The sequence below is a fragment of the Anopheles coustani genome, chromosome 3 (genome assembly GCF_943734705.1).
Source record: "Anopheles coustani chromosome 3, idAnoCousDA_361_x.2, whole genome shotgun sequence".
NCBI classification, from domain to species: domain Eukaryota; kingdom Metazoa; phylum Arthropoda; class Insecta; order Diptera; family Culicidae; genus Anopheles; species Anopheles coustani.
Window position 1 is genome coordinate 7,884,125 of NC_071288.1, and position 16,610 is coordinate 7,900,734.

Consider the following 16,610-nt stretch of genomic DNA (forward strand, 5'->3'; position numbering starts at 1 on the left):
CTTGTTGTGGTTTCCTTTGGAACAATGTTGTTTGAGGTAAATTAACTGAGGTCTATTCTTTTAGCACCAAAAGGAAGGAGAACCCCTACTCCACCACGATCAACCGGCCGACCATTTTGGTGGCGCCGTTCAATGGAGATATAAATCCGAAGCAAAATACTTTCCGTAACCGCTCCTTTCTTCCGTACCAAAATATAGTTTCCGCACGGAACCCGAGCGTGTATCGCGAAGGATGAACAAAAAACACGACATCTTTCCCGCCGTTACATTGGCGTGCGGACAACATGTGGCGAGAGACGAATCTCATGATGTCAATTCAGGCTGATCGACTATTACGAAGTCAATGTCGGAGAATTCTAAGGCAACACCGCGGGATCTCCGCGGGAACTTGCGTTTCGTAAGCCTTTTGCTTACTCGCCTCTGACAGGTTTTGCTGCTGGTGCCGATGTGGTTCTTCTTCCTCACCAACCCCTCTGGCACCCACAGCGAAAAGGGAAGGATTCGTACCGTCGGTTTCGTTGTCTTCTGTCGGAATTTGGAGCAGTAGCGCCACGGGACACCGAACCGGGTCTGTTTCTTTTATCTGCTGTTGTGTGAGACTTGTTACTTATTCTCTCTGCTCCATCGATGTCCGCGAACGATCATTAGCTGGCCTTACGAAACCGTTCTCACCTAGCGCGAACGCGATCGTCCGGTTCCTCGCGACCGTTGGGTGCTCGACATGGTCGCATGTGGTCAGCGGGATCGCGACTCGGTTTCGATATCCACACCGACCTCCCGCTTTGTTTTGAAAACACGATGAAATTTATAATATGAACAAATGATTATTATCGATACGCGCCTGCCTACTCTTCGAGATTCTCACATCTTCCAGTGGGTACTGTTTTCTTTTTGATTGGAGAAGAATTTATTTCCTCGATGAACGGACCACAGTTATGCGCTGGTCGTGGGCCACGGCTCGATGGCGATGTCTCAGTGAGCCACAGGGAAATTATGTCGATGGTGAATTTACGATAATGATCGTGGCATGCGGTGCGGGGTTGATAGTTGCGTCGATTATGATTTAGGGGGCTCTCAACAGCTCGGGACAACATGTTGAACGAAGATCGGTCTCTGGACGTTGGCGGACCAACAAGGGAACGGTTTTATGCATACCGCCGTTTCCGGTGATACTTTATGGGCGGGCATTGCCTTTTCGGGCGATTAATTATCTCATTATGTCGCCAGATGCAGTAGATATCGTACATTAAACAGGGTTTGTGATGTATAATGCCAAAATGTGTCAGAAAAGAAATCAGAAAGATAGGATAGTTGTAATTAGTTTGGTAATCCACAGTAGTGTGCTTCATGAATTTTGTTTGGTTGATGTAATATATTTTGAATCAGCTTGAAAAAGTTTCAACTCTTACGATTCTTCAAGCAAAACATTCAATTTCATTTGAAGAACTTTTTTCTCATTCATTTCTCGAACCCGTCTCTTCAACAATCAAATTAAAAGGGTAGGATTTCCACTTGAAACGATTTATCGTACCAGCAAACCTTCTACTTTCAAGACCGAATTGCAACTAGGCAGTAATAGTATCATCATGACACGGCTTTGACTCTCTTACCGTATTGGAAAATTGATGAAGCATACACAATTAATTCCGACCGGTGCTCCGGCAGGAACATCTTCGAATCGCAATCCAGAAGGTTCCGCTACGTCGCATTAATGTCACCGAAATTGAATACCTTTCTCCACGCATCCACCAGAAAGCAGGTAAATCGCGTGTCCTTTTATTTCCCCATCAAAGGTAACCGCTGGTTACGTCTTGGGAGATGATTTTCTCTGGCATCCTTGGAGTGAGACAGTAACCATCTTATTTTTCAATATCGATGGGATTAGACCACGCGATTGTCGTTGCTAGGCATCTGTTCGCCAAGAAAAGAGGCTGCGGTGATTCAAAAAACCACTTGATAGGTTGGTGTAACTCTATACACTTACATCCGCATCGGTACAATTCTACACGTGGTTAGAAAGGAAGGGCAATGATAAGATCGTAGAATTGCCGATACCCTGATCTGAGTGATGTATGGAATTTTCCTTTCATCTGCTCCTTAATCTTTCACTGGAGGAGATGCGTGAAAATATCCGTATGGTATCCTTTTCGCCATTGAGTACGAATTCTTTCTCTGCAACGTGTCCTTTAACTCACTCGCTTTTGTCTCGCTTGGATTGGCTTTAACCATATCGCACCTTCCATTGATATCATTATAGAAAAGAGGGTTCTAGGCTATGATAAAACGTACAATTCTTTATTTTTATTCACTGTTCAGCAGTGAGCCGAAGGGAATCGCTTTTTGGCTATGGTGGATATATATTTATATTGAAATATTCGTGAGGTGAGATAAAATTTGATGTCGAACAGGGTCGTTCTCCGAAAGGAAGAAACAATTTTACGCTCGTGGCGCGTTACAATCAATTTATCGATAAGAGAATCGTTTCAGAAGAATGATTCCCTAGATGGGCTATAAAAATTGCAAGATGAAGCCCTATACGGAAGTAAACGGATGTAAAAGGATTCATTCTCGGTGGATTGAAGGAGAGCTAAAGTGTATTTTAAAAGGTGTTAAGTGGAAAATTGCTACCTTTCAACGCACAAGCAATCTTCCATTGATTTCGAAAATGGCAAAATGATACGATGGGATGTATGGACCACTTCGTGATTGCATTTCCTTTTACAATTCGTAGGCATTGATGTCTGAGAAGAGTTTGCTTCATAGTAGGATAGACATGCTTCTTTAAAGCTGCCTGATTTTGTAAAGTGTTAATGTTTGAAAGTCTACTTGAACTTGTTGCGTGTTTCCGAGCCATGATAAAAGCCGACCTAGAGGCAAGAGTAGGAAAAGGGCCCATCACCTACGACAACATACGCTGGTATTATTTATTTAGTCTCACCTAATCCGGATGAGCCAACGGAGAAGCAGCCAGGAAGCAGCCGTACAAATACGGAGCGAAATTAATTTCTCGACCAGCGGGAAGCGGGAAGCCTTGGTTGCCAGCTCCAATCCAGCGAAGCAACATATTTCATCTGAAAACTTGCACCGATCCACCCGTGGCTGAAGGGCAACTTGGTTATCTTTGCCTGCCATATCCTCCGGCCATTCACGTCACGCCATGCCACACCCTCGCCAGGTAATCCAAAGAAGTTGAGACTTTAATTTCGAAAATCTGCCCAATATCCTTCGGCCGCCGGTTGTAAGCGGAAGCGTTCGGCTAGCGGTCTCCGGTTTTGTGCCGGTTGCCTTTGTTCCGATGGAAACCATGCAAGTGGTTACAAGGGTGGGGATGGGACGGTAATTAGTGCGCTTGGATAATTGAGACATTCAGGTGGTGCTCGTCCGTCATCGTTCGATGTCCGGTGCGCGGTGGCCGGATAATTTATGGAACCCCTTGAAGGCTCCCTCGATTTTTCCCAAAATCGCCTGTCCAACCTCCGGGCAGTCTGATGCACCTGAGGGATATTAGTACCGATTCACCGAAATTAGCTGCCAAGCATTAATCAACACGCTGACAGTGGTCGCGATCCGGAACCGATGGCGACGTTCAATGCATACACACACGTACCGATTGTCCCTAATCGGCCAGGTGCATTGGACTTACGGGGGCTTCAGCAGGGGTTTAATGTTGTTTCTAATTTCCCATTCCTATATGACGTATTTGCCTGCTTTTTACGTTCGTGCATATGCACACCATCACTCACAGTTGAGCATATGTAATTCCGCTCGCCACGAACAATGATACAATTATTTGACAATCAAGTCCGCGGCCCACTGAAGGGGGTGGTTCGGAGCTACAGTTATGTTTTTGATGTGGTCGATTGCTGCAGAGAATGAGTTGTACCCAACTCGGCACCAGTGTTCGGGTATTACATTCCGAGGGAAATTTGCACCAGAGTGTGGCGAGTGACGCCATCCCGCTTTGCACTCGCTGTCGCATTATGCTTTTTCGGGGTGAAATGCATGGATTTCGGGAGAAATAATTTATGCAACGTGTGCTAATTACCAAACTCCAAATGCGATTGCTTTTTCTCCCTCACATTTTCTATGCATGGCCGCCTGTCGCCGGGTCGGTACGGGACGGTGAACCACGGGCTCTGATTGCGTGGATTTGATGGTTTTATTATTTATTACCATCGTATGGGCGTGGGTGCGAGCGCGGGCAATGATTATGGCGCGGTGCAATCATAATTGTCGACATGGAATCTAATGAGGGCTTGATTAAATTCTTCACCGATCACTCACTCGCCTGCAGTGCCGTTCGTGTAGACCTCTTCTATCCTGCCATCATATTATTCTAGGTGTAGGAATAGTACCAGACAGAATTCCTTAGCGCATACAAGACAATCTATTTTGAAAAATGTTTACTTTGGTTCAAGGTTATTAGAAGCTTTAATTCCTCAAGACTTCTTAACGCGATATCCAGTTCTCGAAAATATCTGATGTTAAAAGTTGTTGATTTTGAAAGCTCTACAATTGTGCCTTATGTGGCTTTATCTAAACTGAAGAATGTTCAGATTTCCGATTAAGGTCTTTGCTAATTTGTTACACTGAGACGCCACACAGGTACCTCTCGCTTAGCTTTACCATGACCCACGATTCAGAGCGTTAGTCCGTCACTCGCTCGTTCTAGGGAGCGACGTAAGTAGTCTTGTCCTAGTCGCGATTATGTCGAACCAGTTTCACCTGATCGTGCATGCTGCTAAATTCAGCTTCCCATCATCAGCGTTCCCGGCGGCACAGCATGACTCCCATTTCGTTAACTTCTCTTTAGTTCTATGCGATGTCGGCAACAACTTCCGACCAGGTTTTTATTCGATCGAGCTCCGTTACCGCGGCGTGTTCCCGGCGGGGGCCGTAGATTGACGGCTCGGACTCGGAACACTGCAGTGTTCTGGTTGTTGGCTCTCCTGCCGTGCTCGATCCAACCAAGGTCGCAAAGGTGAATCGAAACCGCGGACGGCAACGGAGGACTGTAGTCGACCGGTCCCGGGCATTATTAATTTAATTGGATTTTGACAATCGGCCACATTGTATGCCGTCACTCCTGGTGATCGTGTAATTTTTGGGAGCTCACATTCACTCAAACATACACACATGTGCTTGTTGTGTTTCCTGGTTCTGTTTCCTCCCGCTTGATCTGGACGATGGCCATGAGGCACACAGGTGGGGAAGCTGTGTTGTAGCGACTGATGAAACTCGTCAGAACATCGTTTCGATGCTTTTACCTCGTTCCCGGTATTACCCTCCATGGGGGGTTTGTTACCCTTTCATACCTCCATTGAACCCAACATAAAAGCGAGCGCTAACGGCAACGACGTTACATCTCGACCGTAATTGATACACGCGATTAACGCACCAGGGACACCGGCGGAACTTTTCGTCTCAAATTTGTCAAAAGTTGGGCCACCGACTTTCGCCAGCCATCGTTGGGGAAGGCCGATTACCCAGGACAAGGGTTTGCGTGGGAGCTCTGCGACTGTCTCTCATTATCGAGTGATATTGCTCAAAGGGTTTTCCGCTTCGGTTCGTCAAGGTGTTGGTGTTCTGGCTGAGCGATCTTAATTGGGGACGGCATGTTCTTCCCAGGACGGGATACACCCTGATCGCTTTAAGCTTCCCTTAGCCACCTAAAGTGACAAGGGTTTCATTTTGTGTCTGGTGCGGTTTATTTGTTTACTCTGAAATATGCCATTCTAAGAGTACCTATTTGTTTTGCAATGAGAATGGTACCAGTAACTTCAAATATTTGTGCATTTTTTAAAAATGAATATTATGTTGCCTTTTTAAGAAGCAAATACAAAAATAAAGATTAACAGAAGATTTTCGTTCCACTATCGCTATCCAGCGTGGTTGGATGTTTTCTCAAGCACTTGTTACCAGTTTCGTGTTGTTTCGAGGAGATTTTTCTTCCCCCAATGTGCGCCTTGTTTAATTTGCTAGCACCGGGAAACGGAGGAAACAGTTATCAAACAATCATGAAATCGGGCTGCCTCTAATGAAGCACACAACGTGCGTTACCGGTTCCGCCGGGGAAAAAGTTCCCGCCTTCTGGCCAGCTGGGGGTAAAAGTTAGCTAGCCAACGTTCCTACTTGCTAGCTCGAGCTGAATGGAGCGCAAACCGCAACGCTGATTAATTATTTACTCCTTAAAGAATTCTAGTAGCAAAATGGGGAAAATATTGCCCTCTCCGTTCCTTTCCTTGCCCAGGCTACCGGAACTGGGCAGCACTACGGCGTTTCAATTCGTTCTGTAATATTTACACTGTTTGCCTGTTACTCTTTCCGCTTGCTGGTGCTTCTTTTTGCAGTTTCCGCCGACTCGGACGCCGGCGTTTGAGGCTGTGACATGGTTTGCAAAGTTTCGTCCCGGTCGTCCCACAAGACTTTTTATTAAACATTCCAAGCGTCGGATGTGTTTCTTTCTTTTCACGCCTTGGCCTAAGTTGCTTCCATTTCCTTGTTCCTCCAGAAGGTACACGATGCTGTACGTCAATGAAAGGATGCTGAGCAAGAAACCGACGACCGGGGGGCAAGGAGTGAGTTTTCATTCTCTGGTCTTTCCGAACAGATTCTTGGCCTGGGAGAGGTTCCAAGGGGACCATCGAAATGCCGAAAACACAAGGTGTTGTCGATTCGCGTTTCGGATTTCGCACAAGGAATAGGCGACACGGTCGATATTTTTTAAGCACTTTAGGAAGGCTAAAAATTTAGTCTGCTTGCCGCAAGTGTCGGTTCGCGAATGACTAATTTTCGTTACTTTATTCTCCTTCGTTACTTTATTCTCCTTCGACATGCCAACGCCCTCTACATTTAGTTGATGCTCGTTTGTCAGCAGATCGTCAGGCATCGACTGCACTCGATCGAACGTCATTAATTTGCTGACCGATAATCTGTCAGCAAATTATTGACACTCCCCTCCGTGCGTTGCCTCCAACGTACTCTCCTCTCGTTCGATCTGTATTTTGGCGAGTTTGACCGCCGGCCGCTCCAGTCTCGTTCCCTTCGCCGTCAGCACTACTGCCTTTCTAACCACACCGTCTCGTGAGATCGTTAACTTCTCTACAATTCCGCGTGGCCAGCAGTTTCGCGGAAGGCTCTCGTCCACGATGAGAACGGCGTCGCCCACCTTCATGGGCTCGACTGGCTCAAACCACTTTGTTCTTCGCGTAAGCGTCGGTAGATAGCTCTTCACCCATCGTTTCCACAGGACATCCGCATAGATTTGTGTAGCCTTCCAATTGTTTTTTAGGGCTATTGGTGAGTCATCCAGCGGAAGGAGGGGCTTTGTCCCGGACGACGAACCCAGAAGGAAGTGATTTGGTGTGAGTGGTGCCTCTTCCTGGCGATCAACGGGTACGTGGGTGAGGGGACGGGCATTGATTATTCCCTCTGCTTCGACCAGCATTCCCTTCAGTATCGGGTCGGTAGGTAGATGATGAAAGGGCATGCCCTCGAGTGTTTTCTTCACTGTTTGTATCATCCTCTCCCAGGCCCCGCCGAAGTGAGGTGCCGACGGCGGGTTGAACGACCATTTCATGTTCGGGATATCAAGTTCTTCCATCAACCTCTCCTTATCCACTTTCTTCATAGCCTCGATCAGCTCCCTATTTGCTCCGACGAAATTAGTACCCTGATCGCTAAATATTTCGATCGGAGTGCCCTTGCGCACAATGAAATTCCTGATCGCGAGAATACAGGCGTCGGTGGAGAGCGAATAGGCTACTTCTATGTGGATAGCGCGTATTGTGAGGCACGTAAAGAGGACAGCCCACCTTTTCTCCGTTCTTCTCCGGCCTACTGACACAGTGAATGGGCCGAAATAATCGATGCCGGTGTATGAGAATGGCCTAGCGAACGCCGCAAGCCTCGCTGGTGGAAGTGTACTCATCATTGGCGTGGATGGGGCCGCGTCACGTACTCGGCAGAAGTAGCAATTATTTTTTGCCCGTTTGCAAGCTCGTCGTAGCGCAGGGATGTCAAATCTCGCCCGAATCTCGTTTATAACAGTTTCAGTATTAGTGTGACGGAAGCGGCGATGATATTCCTGCACTATGAGGTCGGTTACGATGCTGACTTTCGGGAGGATAATTGGTCGCTTCATGTCCGGAGTAGCCATTTCACACGCATCTATTCTGCCCTTTACTCGCAGTATTCCCTCTTCGTCGATGTATGGTGAGCGTTTGTACAGCTTACTTGTTTTGGGTAGACGAATTGTTGTGGATAGACCTGGCGGTTTTAGCAGCATGTTGTACTCCGCCGGATATACTTGCCGTTGCACTTCGCGAAGTATTATCCGCTCGGCTTTTTGCAGCTCCTCTTGAACTAGTGGTCCTGTGTTGCCACTTTGCTTGCTTCGGCAATTCATGATGAAGCGACTGACGTACCCCATGGCGCGCAAGAGCGTTCTCCATCTAGGGAAGCGTTCGAACATGATTAGTGGAGCCGGCGCGATATGATGCGTACCGATGTAGATTCGTGCTTCTTCTTCAGTCTCCGTTGGCGTAGCTTGCAGAGGTGGCCACTCCGTAGCAGGTTTTCCTAAGAACTCCGGTCCTGTGAACCATCGGCTGTTCGTCAGATGGCGTTGCAGATTTCCCCACTTGGTGCATTCGTCTGCCACGTTATGCCGCGTTGGCACCCACCGCCAGTCGTCGATCGTCGATTTTTCCAGAATTTCCGACACTCGGTGGGCTACGAAGATGCTATACCTTCTGTGGTCCGAGTCTAGCCAACACATAACATCACGCGAGTCGGTCCATAGTATGCATTCGCTTATAGGCTGGGTATGCGACCGCTGGATATGAGATGCTAACCGAGCTCCGACTACGGCTGCTTGCAGTTCCATACGAGGCACGGAAACGTACTTAAGTGGAGCTACGTTCGCTTTTCCGCCTACGAGGGACACTTCGGTCGTCCCGTTGTTTTCGAAGCGAAGGTATGCTACTGCCGCATACCCGTCTTTACCCGCGTCCACAAATACGTGCAATTGCACTTTTAACCCATCGATGGTAACGTATTGACGGTAGCACCGCGGAATGCTTATTTTTTCCGTATAGCGCAGACCCGACAACCATTCCTTCCACCAGTTATCAAGATCTTCGTTTATCGGTACGTCCCAACCGGCACGAGTTCGCCATACCTCTTGAAGGATTACTTTCAGGAACCAAAGGTACCCTGCTATGAGGCCCAGGGGATCGTAGATACTCATCAGCATCCGGAGTACCTGTCGCTTCGTTGGCGTTTGCTGACCATCTAGGAGTTCGTGATCTCGTTTTGGAGTAAGTTTGAAGTGGAAGGTGTCCGTATGCCAATTCCACCACATTCCGAGGATTTTTTCTACACTAACTGAAGAATCGAAATTAATTTCTTTTAGGTAGCCGACATCGCAACCGAAGTGGATGTTAACGAGTGTCGAGTTTGAGCGCCAATTATGTAATGCAAAGCCACCTTTCCCGTGAATCAGTTCTACTTCTTGCGCTAGCTTCAGTGCCTCCTCCTCTAGTTCAGTGCTGGCGAGCATATCATCTACGTAGTGCTGCTCTTTGATGCACTGTACAGCACGAGGATAATCTGTGGCAAAACGCTCCGCATTCAGGTTCTTCACGAACAGTGCCGACGCAGGAGAGCACGTCGCCCCGAACGTCATGCGTGTCATAACAAATTCCTCGGGTTTGTTGTCGGCGTTGCCCCATCTCCAAAGAAAACGCTGACTCTGCATGTCCTTTTCGTTGATTTTAACCTGATGATACATTTCCCGGATGTCTGCGGTAATTGCGAATTTGAATTCGCGGAACTTATGTAGCACGGCAGGTAGCTCAGTAAGTAGATCAGGACCGGAAATTAGATTTGCGTTTAGAGAGGTTCCCTGATGAGTAGCTGCGGCGTCCCATACTAGTCGCATCTTACCCGGTTTATTCGGATTCGTGATGGGAAAGATCGGGAGGTACCATTTCCTAGCGTAACATGAGGTCAGTTCCTCTGGCAACAGTTTTCTTACGTACCCTTTGGAGAGATGCTCCGTCAGTTTTTCGTTGACTGCGTTGGCTAGATCCGGTTCTCGCTTCATACGTCTTTCCAGGCACTCGAGTCGTTTTAACGCCATTTTCCGATTATCTGGCAGACTGATATCGTCGGATTTCCAAAGCAGGCTTGTTTCGTAACGTTCGTCGATCAGGCGTGTGGTCGACTCGAGTATGGTCAGGGCTCGTTCATCGCTCCTCGAGAGTATCGTTACCGGGCTGTCGTATGATATATGGTCCGTTAGAAAGTACTTACGCAGGGTATCATCAAGCCGCGAGTCGGCTTCTGTGCAGGTGCACATGTAGACACTGTGAGGCTGTCGTGACGTCGGGGTTCCCTGAGTACCGCAGATGACCCATCCGAGACGCGTCTTGGCTGCTATCGGTTGTCCGGGCGAACCTTCAATCGTCTTAAGCGTGGTCATGAGATGCAGGTTGTCTATACCGATCAATATACGGGGAGTCGCCTTCGTGTAGCCCTTGACGTCCGCTGCACCGAGGTAGTCGTAGGCTGCCGTCAGTTCCTCCACAGCTAAGGTTTGTTGCCGAAGTGCCAGGTCCGCCACCGTATGAGCGTTCCGCATGACGTAAGTTTTCTCGGCATTGTCGGCGGCCGATATCTCCAAGGAAACGGTGCGAGATGCTGGCTCTTCGCGGGTAAGCTCTCCTGTCCAGCTTAGGCATATGGGGTTTGGGTAGCCCTCCACGCCTAGCTCCGCTAGCAGGTCCTGGTCCATTAGAGTTACCGCGGATCCGTCATCCAATAGGGCGTAGGTGTTAATGGACTTCCCCGCCCCGTACACGGTTACCGGAACATACTTAAGTAGCGTTTTGCTTCCTGCTACTACGTGAGAAAGGCTGGACACTACGTTAGACTGGGTTTGCCGGTCCGGTCGCGTAGGGTTGTGTAAGAGCTTGTGGTGGTAGGCGGAGCAGCCCGCTTCTCCACATGGCCGTGTAACGTGGCAGCGGCCGTTATGCTTCCACAAGCAGGTGCGACATAAGCGCCAGCGACGCAGACAGTTCCATCTTTCGTCTACGGTGGCGGCGAGAAACTTCGCACAGTCAGGACCGGCAGGGCAGTCGTCCTTATTGCATACCAGACAGCGTGGTCGATCGTTATCCTCCGTTCCCTCATGGTGGCTGTACACTCGACGGACCTCAGCACGCTTGGGAGCTTCTTGGACTGGTGGTGTCACGAGGATTGCCGCGTCGGTAATGGCATTCATCCATGTCCCGAAACTCTCAAGCGACACTGTCGACGGCATTGCGCGCCTGTGTAGGCCCCAGTCCAGTCGTAGATGGGGGGGGAGGCGGTCAACAAGCTCTTGCAGAAGGGCCGCGTTTACAAGTTGCTCGTGTAGACCACTATTTCTAACGGTGGCGCACAGCTCTTCCACTGCAACACCGTAGTCGACGATGGTCTGCAAGCGCTCCATCTTCGGTGGCGGTGTCTCCCTGATCTGCTGCAAGATGTTGTTAATCAGCACCTCGGGTCGACCGAACAACTTCTCCAGCGTGTCCATCACCTCAATAAGGTTACGAGGTTGATGAAGTCGACATTGCACGGCTCTAAGTGCTCGTCCCGTCAAGCACTCCTGCAGCCTCATCACATTCTCGTCGTCGGTGAAACCGCACATCCGAGTCGACGTGTCGAAGCGGCTTTTAAAGCTGCACCACTCGTCCGGGTTACCGGAGAACGTTGGTAGCTTTCCGGATACTACGTTGCGGGCAGCAAGCTGGCTTTTTGACAGCTCGGGTTCGTTCGCGCTCGCCTCGTTTCTCCAGTAACTGGGCATCGTGGAGCTTGACGCCAGTTTGCTCGCGTACGTTAAGGTCCTTCCGCGTTGCGCAGCAGTCACCCGGCTAAGCCCGACCTCGAGCTGCTCCTGTCCACGAGCACGTTCTCTCCGCTGTCCCTCGAGCAGCTCGCAGTCGCTGGCATGCTCTTTCTCCTGCCGCTCCCTTAGCTGCCGCCGTAGGGAGTTGATTTCCCGGGTGATCTCCCCGGAGGTCAACTCTTCCTTCGATATTCCGGCGCTTCCGCCCTCGCACTTCTTGCACTGCCACTCTTCCGTCACCGTGGCCTCGGTCAGTTCCACGCACTCGAAGTGGAACCACTTTTTACAACCATCGCACTGCGCCACGCGTTCGTGCAGCATGGCGAAACACCAGCCGCACATGTCCTCGATGGCGGTCGACTCCATTGCCATCTTTGGGTTCGACATCTTCCTTCTGGCTTCCCTGGCTTTAGCAGCAAAGCGTGGGATTTTTTCGTGAAAAGTGTAGAAATCCGGATTCAGCGGCGAATGCGGGCGCGATCTCACTTTTCTTGACACAATTAACTACGAAGTTGGTTGGCAGTAAATTTTTAGTGTTGTCGATTCGCGTTTCGGATTTCGCACAAGGAATAGGCGACACGGTCGATATTTTTTAAGCACTTTAGGAAGGCTAAAAATTTAGTCTGCTTGCCGCAAGTGTCGGTTCGCGAATGACTAATTTTCGTTACTTTATTCTCCTTCGTTACTTTATTCTCCTTCGACATGCCAACGCCCTCTACATTTAGTTGATGCTCGTTTGTCAGCAGATCGTCAGGCATCGACTGCACTCGATCGAACGTCATTAATTTGCTGACCGATAATCTGTCAGCAAATTATTGACACAAGGAATACAGATACACATTTGGCTTCCATTTGCGTTTGTGGAAAGCCGGCATTTTACTCCTTCAGGAATCATTTTTCGGGAAAATTACCCACCCAGCAGGTTGAAAACAAAAGTTTGTATTTGTTACCTGTACACGATTTTTTCTCCTTTTTCCAATCAAGCATTGGAGTGCGTGCATAGACGTATCAACTTTCGCCCAACCAATTATGTTTACCCGAGGGCAATCTAGTTTTTCCGTTTCTTCCACAACGGAAAATGACAGCGCCTTTTCTTTTCCAAAACTTGCTGAAGCTATTCCTGCTTCCTGGAACGGCATGCCTAAATAATCTAGAAACTATCTCTCGCTGGTTCTGACAGGCTTTTGGGCTTTGTTTGGCAAATTGCTAACCACGCAAAAGTTGAGGCTGTGCCGTGTGTCGCCATCATGGCACGCGAACGGAAACTGACAAACTCAGACGCAATCGAATGCTCTTGTTCGACACTCTGTTACGCAGGAAGGATTTGCCTCAATAGCGAAGTGTTAATTTGAACGGGAGTTCTCATTCCACCTGACTCCGTGTCGCACTCCGGTGAGAGGGATGGAGGCAAACCCATAACAGACTCGGTAGTAAAAACTCCGCTTATCAGCAGCGCACCGCGGGAGACAAACGGCATCCCTCCCGAGGGGAATAGCGTTTTCCGTTTATGACAGAAAGTTAATGAAATTCAAACTTTTCTCCGGTGACGCAGCTGACACCTACATTTTTCGGGCTAGGTGTTTATGGGTGTCGAAATGGTTCGATCCGCTCGTTTTGCCATCAGCGAGTGGACATACCCAAGCGAACATGAATTATTAATATCCGATAAAATAGACCCAAACCCGCCTCTCGCGCTTGCGGTCAAAGGTACATCGTCGGAATGGGATTCTTCAGACACACCTGGAATCTCATGGGCTGCATGGGCTTTTTTGGTGAATTTTCCGATCATAATCAATCGTGTCGAACTCATTTTCTCATTTCCTGGCCATCCTAAGCCCTGTCGCTCGTGGTGCCATTTTACCCTGGGGCTAATTGTTGCAAGCGCAATGTAATTATGTCACCAGAAATTTAATTAAAATTATGGAAATCAAATATTTAATCGCAGCTGTCGGATCGCTTTAACAGATTGATCGAATTTACATAAATTAGTTCTGTTGTCAAATAAATAATAACGCCCCAGACGCGCCTTCTGTGGCTCTATGCGGCCAAACTTGGACTTCAAACTTGTGCCTCTTCCTCTCTACGCTCTCCACGAGATGCCCGGATGCTTAGTTTCTTCGTTTCACCCTGGAGTCAACCCTGGGGGCCGCGGTATTAATGGTGGCGGAATACATTAACATTTCGTTAGATTACACACCGGGACTCGGGGGCCGACCGCCTAACGTTACCGGCTACAGGGGCAACCGAACGCCAAAGATCCTCAGGAAACGTCAGAGAGGCAAAGAGAGACTCCAAAAAACACCCCGACACCCGACTATACAGACAGACGGACTGGTCGGGCCGTGGATTTAGGCTGATTTCCTTTGCGAATCCAAGCACCGAAGGTTGCGAGATAAATGTGGAAGAATTTGTCATTCCTAGATTCGCCACGGTCTTAAATGTTTCGTCCGCTTATGGGACCAACAACGTACGAATGATTAGAAGTGAGTCGAATTGCTTAGCATACCGTGGAATTTTGTAGTTTAAGCAACCGGATGTTGTCTTTAGAGCTTATGGCGTTTTACAACATTTTATGCATTCGAGAACATTCCAGATTTTGAGTCATAACTTTTGAAACGATGAAGACTTATCTATGTTTTAAAGTTTGAAACTTTTTTAATGCGGTTATCCGATCAAGTGCAATCCGTTTATTTTCGTATAGAATACAATCTCTTGCTGTACGTCGGTTTATCCACCACCAATTCCACCAGAACGAATCAAACAGGGACCTGACAAGTGGCTCGCTACTGGCCTTTTAATCCTTTGACAAATCCTCGCGAACCGGAATCCCGCGACTACAACCCAATTAAATATTACTCATTCAATTCCAGAACGCCATGTAATTTGGATGACGCAGCCAATGGCGTGTGTGTCCAGTTTTTTTCCTGCCGTTGTCATTCTGTTCCATGTTTTGACACGAAACCACCCTACAACTACAATGGACGAATTTTATCTTCTTATTTTTAATGCCCACCAGCAAAATACAACGATACTCATCGGCTTAGCGTTCGGTGGGGATTTCCACGTGTGAGTATCCTTCGCCATATTTTCGAAATTTATTTTTAATGCTAGGAATGTCCTTTTGTTAACCGATGTTTCCCTAGCGACTATTTCCATTTCGGACGTCCCTTCTGCTTGATTGTGTTGGGCTTCTGAACAATTTATCTTCACCAACGGCATTGACGGAAGCGAAAAGGCATGAAACCGGAAATCTCCCCAGTGCAATGTCGTTCGAAATCCCAAACGGAACTTCCCAGAGACATATCTGCATGGTTACAATTTCCACTCTATCACACGGGGACTAGGGAACATCGACTGACAAAACTTACGCTTCTCTATGCTAATTTCATGTCATCCAGGACCTTGTTTGAGATGCGAATATTGCATGCTTTGGTCATGGTTTAAATACCTTGCACGTGTGCATTGCGTCCCCTCGGAGGCCACTCTGTTGCTACTTCAGCACTCATAATTCGTAATTTCTAATTAAAAATGATCAAAATCTACCCATCCCAAGGGCCAAGCAGAGGGATGCTCCGCTATCCTAAGCATGATGTCTTTCTTTCTAAATCCTCCATCATGTACCAGTCGATAAAGAATGGAATGGAATGGTCGTCAGAGGGTTAACCCGCGTTTCCATGGCAACGGCGCGGTTGTACGCTGCGAAATGTAATTAGAAGCGCTAATCTTATGGTCACGTTTTTGTTGGTCACGTGTCAGCGACGATAGTTGCCGGCCTTGACAATCTAGATTTTCTAATACGAACCAAAGGGGAACTCGATGTTGCAGGAGTTATGATTTGATTAGCCTCCTTTACAATTCCGAAATTGTTCTCAGATGTTTTCATCGTCTGCATAGACTATTGTACATGTTTAAAGTTATAGTAAAGCATTTTAGGGTGAGGATGGAAATGAAAAAATAGACTCAATTTGTTATGAACACATTTTTCAGGTACCTTTAAAATCTTGGGTTAGAATTTAACAACTAGGTGATCTCCTTTAGCTTATTTCATTTCGATTCTTTCGCTTCACATTCTATAATTGCTTAATTTTCACATCACAAGCCAGGAATATGCACATTGCATGCCAAAGACACACATAGCTCTATTTTATGAAAACAGTATAATCCCAAATTCTTCAAGTAGATCCTAGGCACATGTGTTTACCTGCAGACACAAAAGGAAGAATGTGTATTTTCATCAACGAAACCAATGTTGAGCATTCCTTCACAAATTACACAACAGAAACAACCAAGTATGTTTCGTGTTTTGTTTTTCTAAGCATGTTTGGGAGGAGAGAAGCGGGTAAACCCTCTGGTAAATGGTTCAGCCATCACCGCCGTACCGGTTCTTCTTCTGTAACAACACCGACGCTGATAAGGTGCACAGTTTGATGTACCGTCCGCCTCACCGGATGAAAGCTACGGCACCCGGATGAAGTAGTCGGAATGAGAAAAAACAAGAAAACAAATCGGAACATGAAAGGATCTCGGAAGTACAAAGCGTTCTTCCCTGCGAACGTATGTAATTTTGCATTTCACTTTGGTGTGGCGAGACGATTGTTGTTTCGTCTTGCGTTACTAGTTGGTGTGATTATGTTTCTTTTTTGTTGTACTTCCATTCCCTTCCATATCCCTGACCTCCAAGCAGTAAGCAATAAGCATTCCATTGGGT

The 16,610-nt window shown here is 47.7% G+C and overlaps 1 protein-coding gene across 1 annotated transcript; it reads right to left on the minus strand.

Annotated features, from left to right (window-relative positions):
* Positions 1-6,943: 6,943 nt before the first annotated feature.
* Positions 6,944-12,274, minus strand: LOC131260554 (uncharacterized). The gene is made up of 2 exons (XM_058262307.1): positions 8,236-12,274; positions 6,944-7,767 (listed from the first exon to the last, which is right to left on the minus strand). Exons 1-2 carry the CDS (start codon positions 12,272-12,274, stop codon positions 6,944-6,946), a joined length of 4,863 nt encoding a protein of 1,620 aa, XP_058118290.1.
* Positions 12,275-16,610: the final 4,336 nt, after the last annotated feature.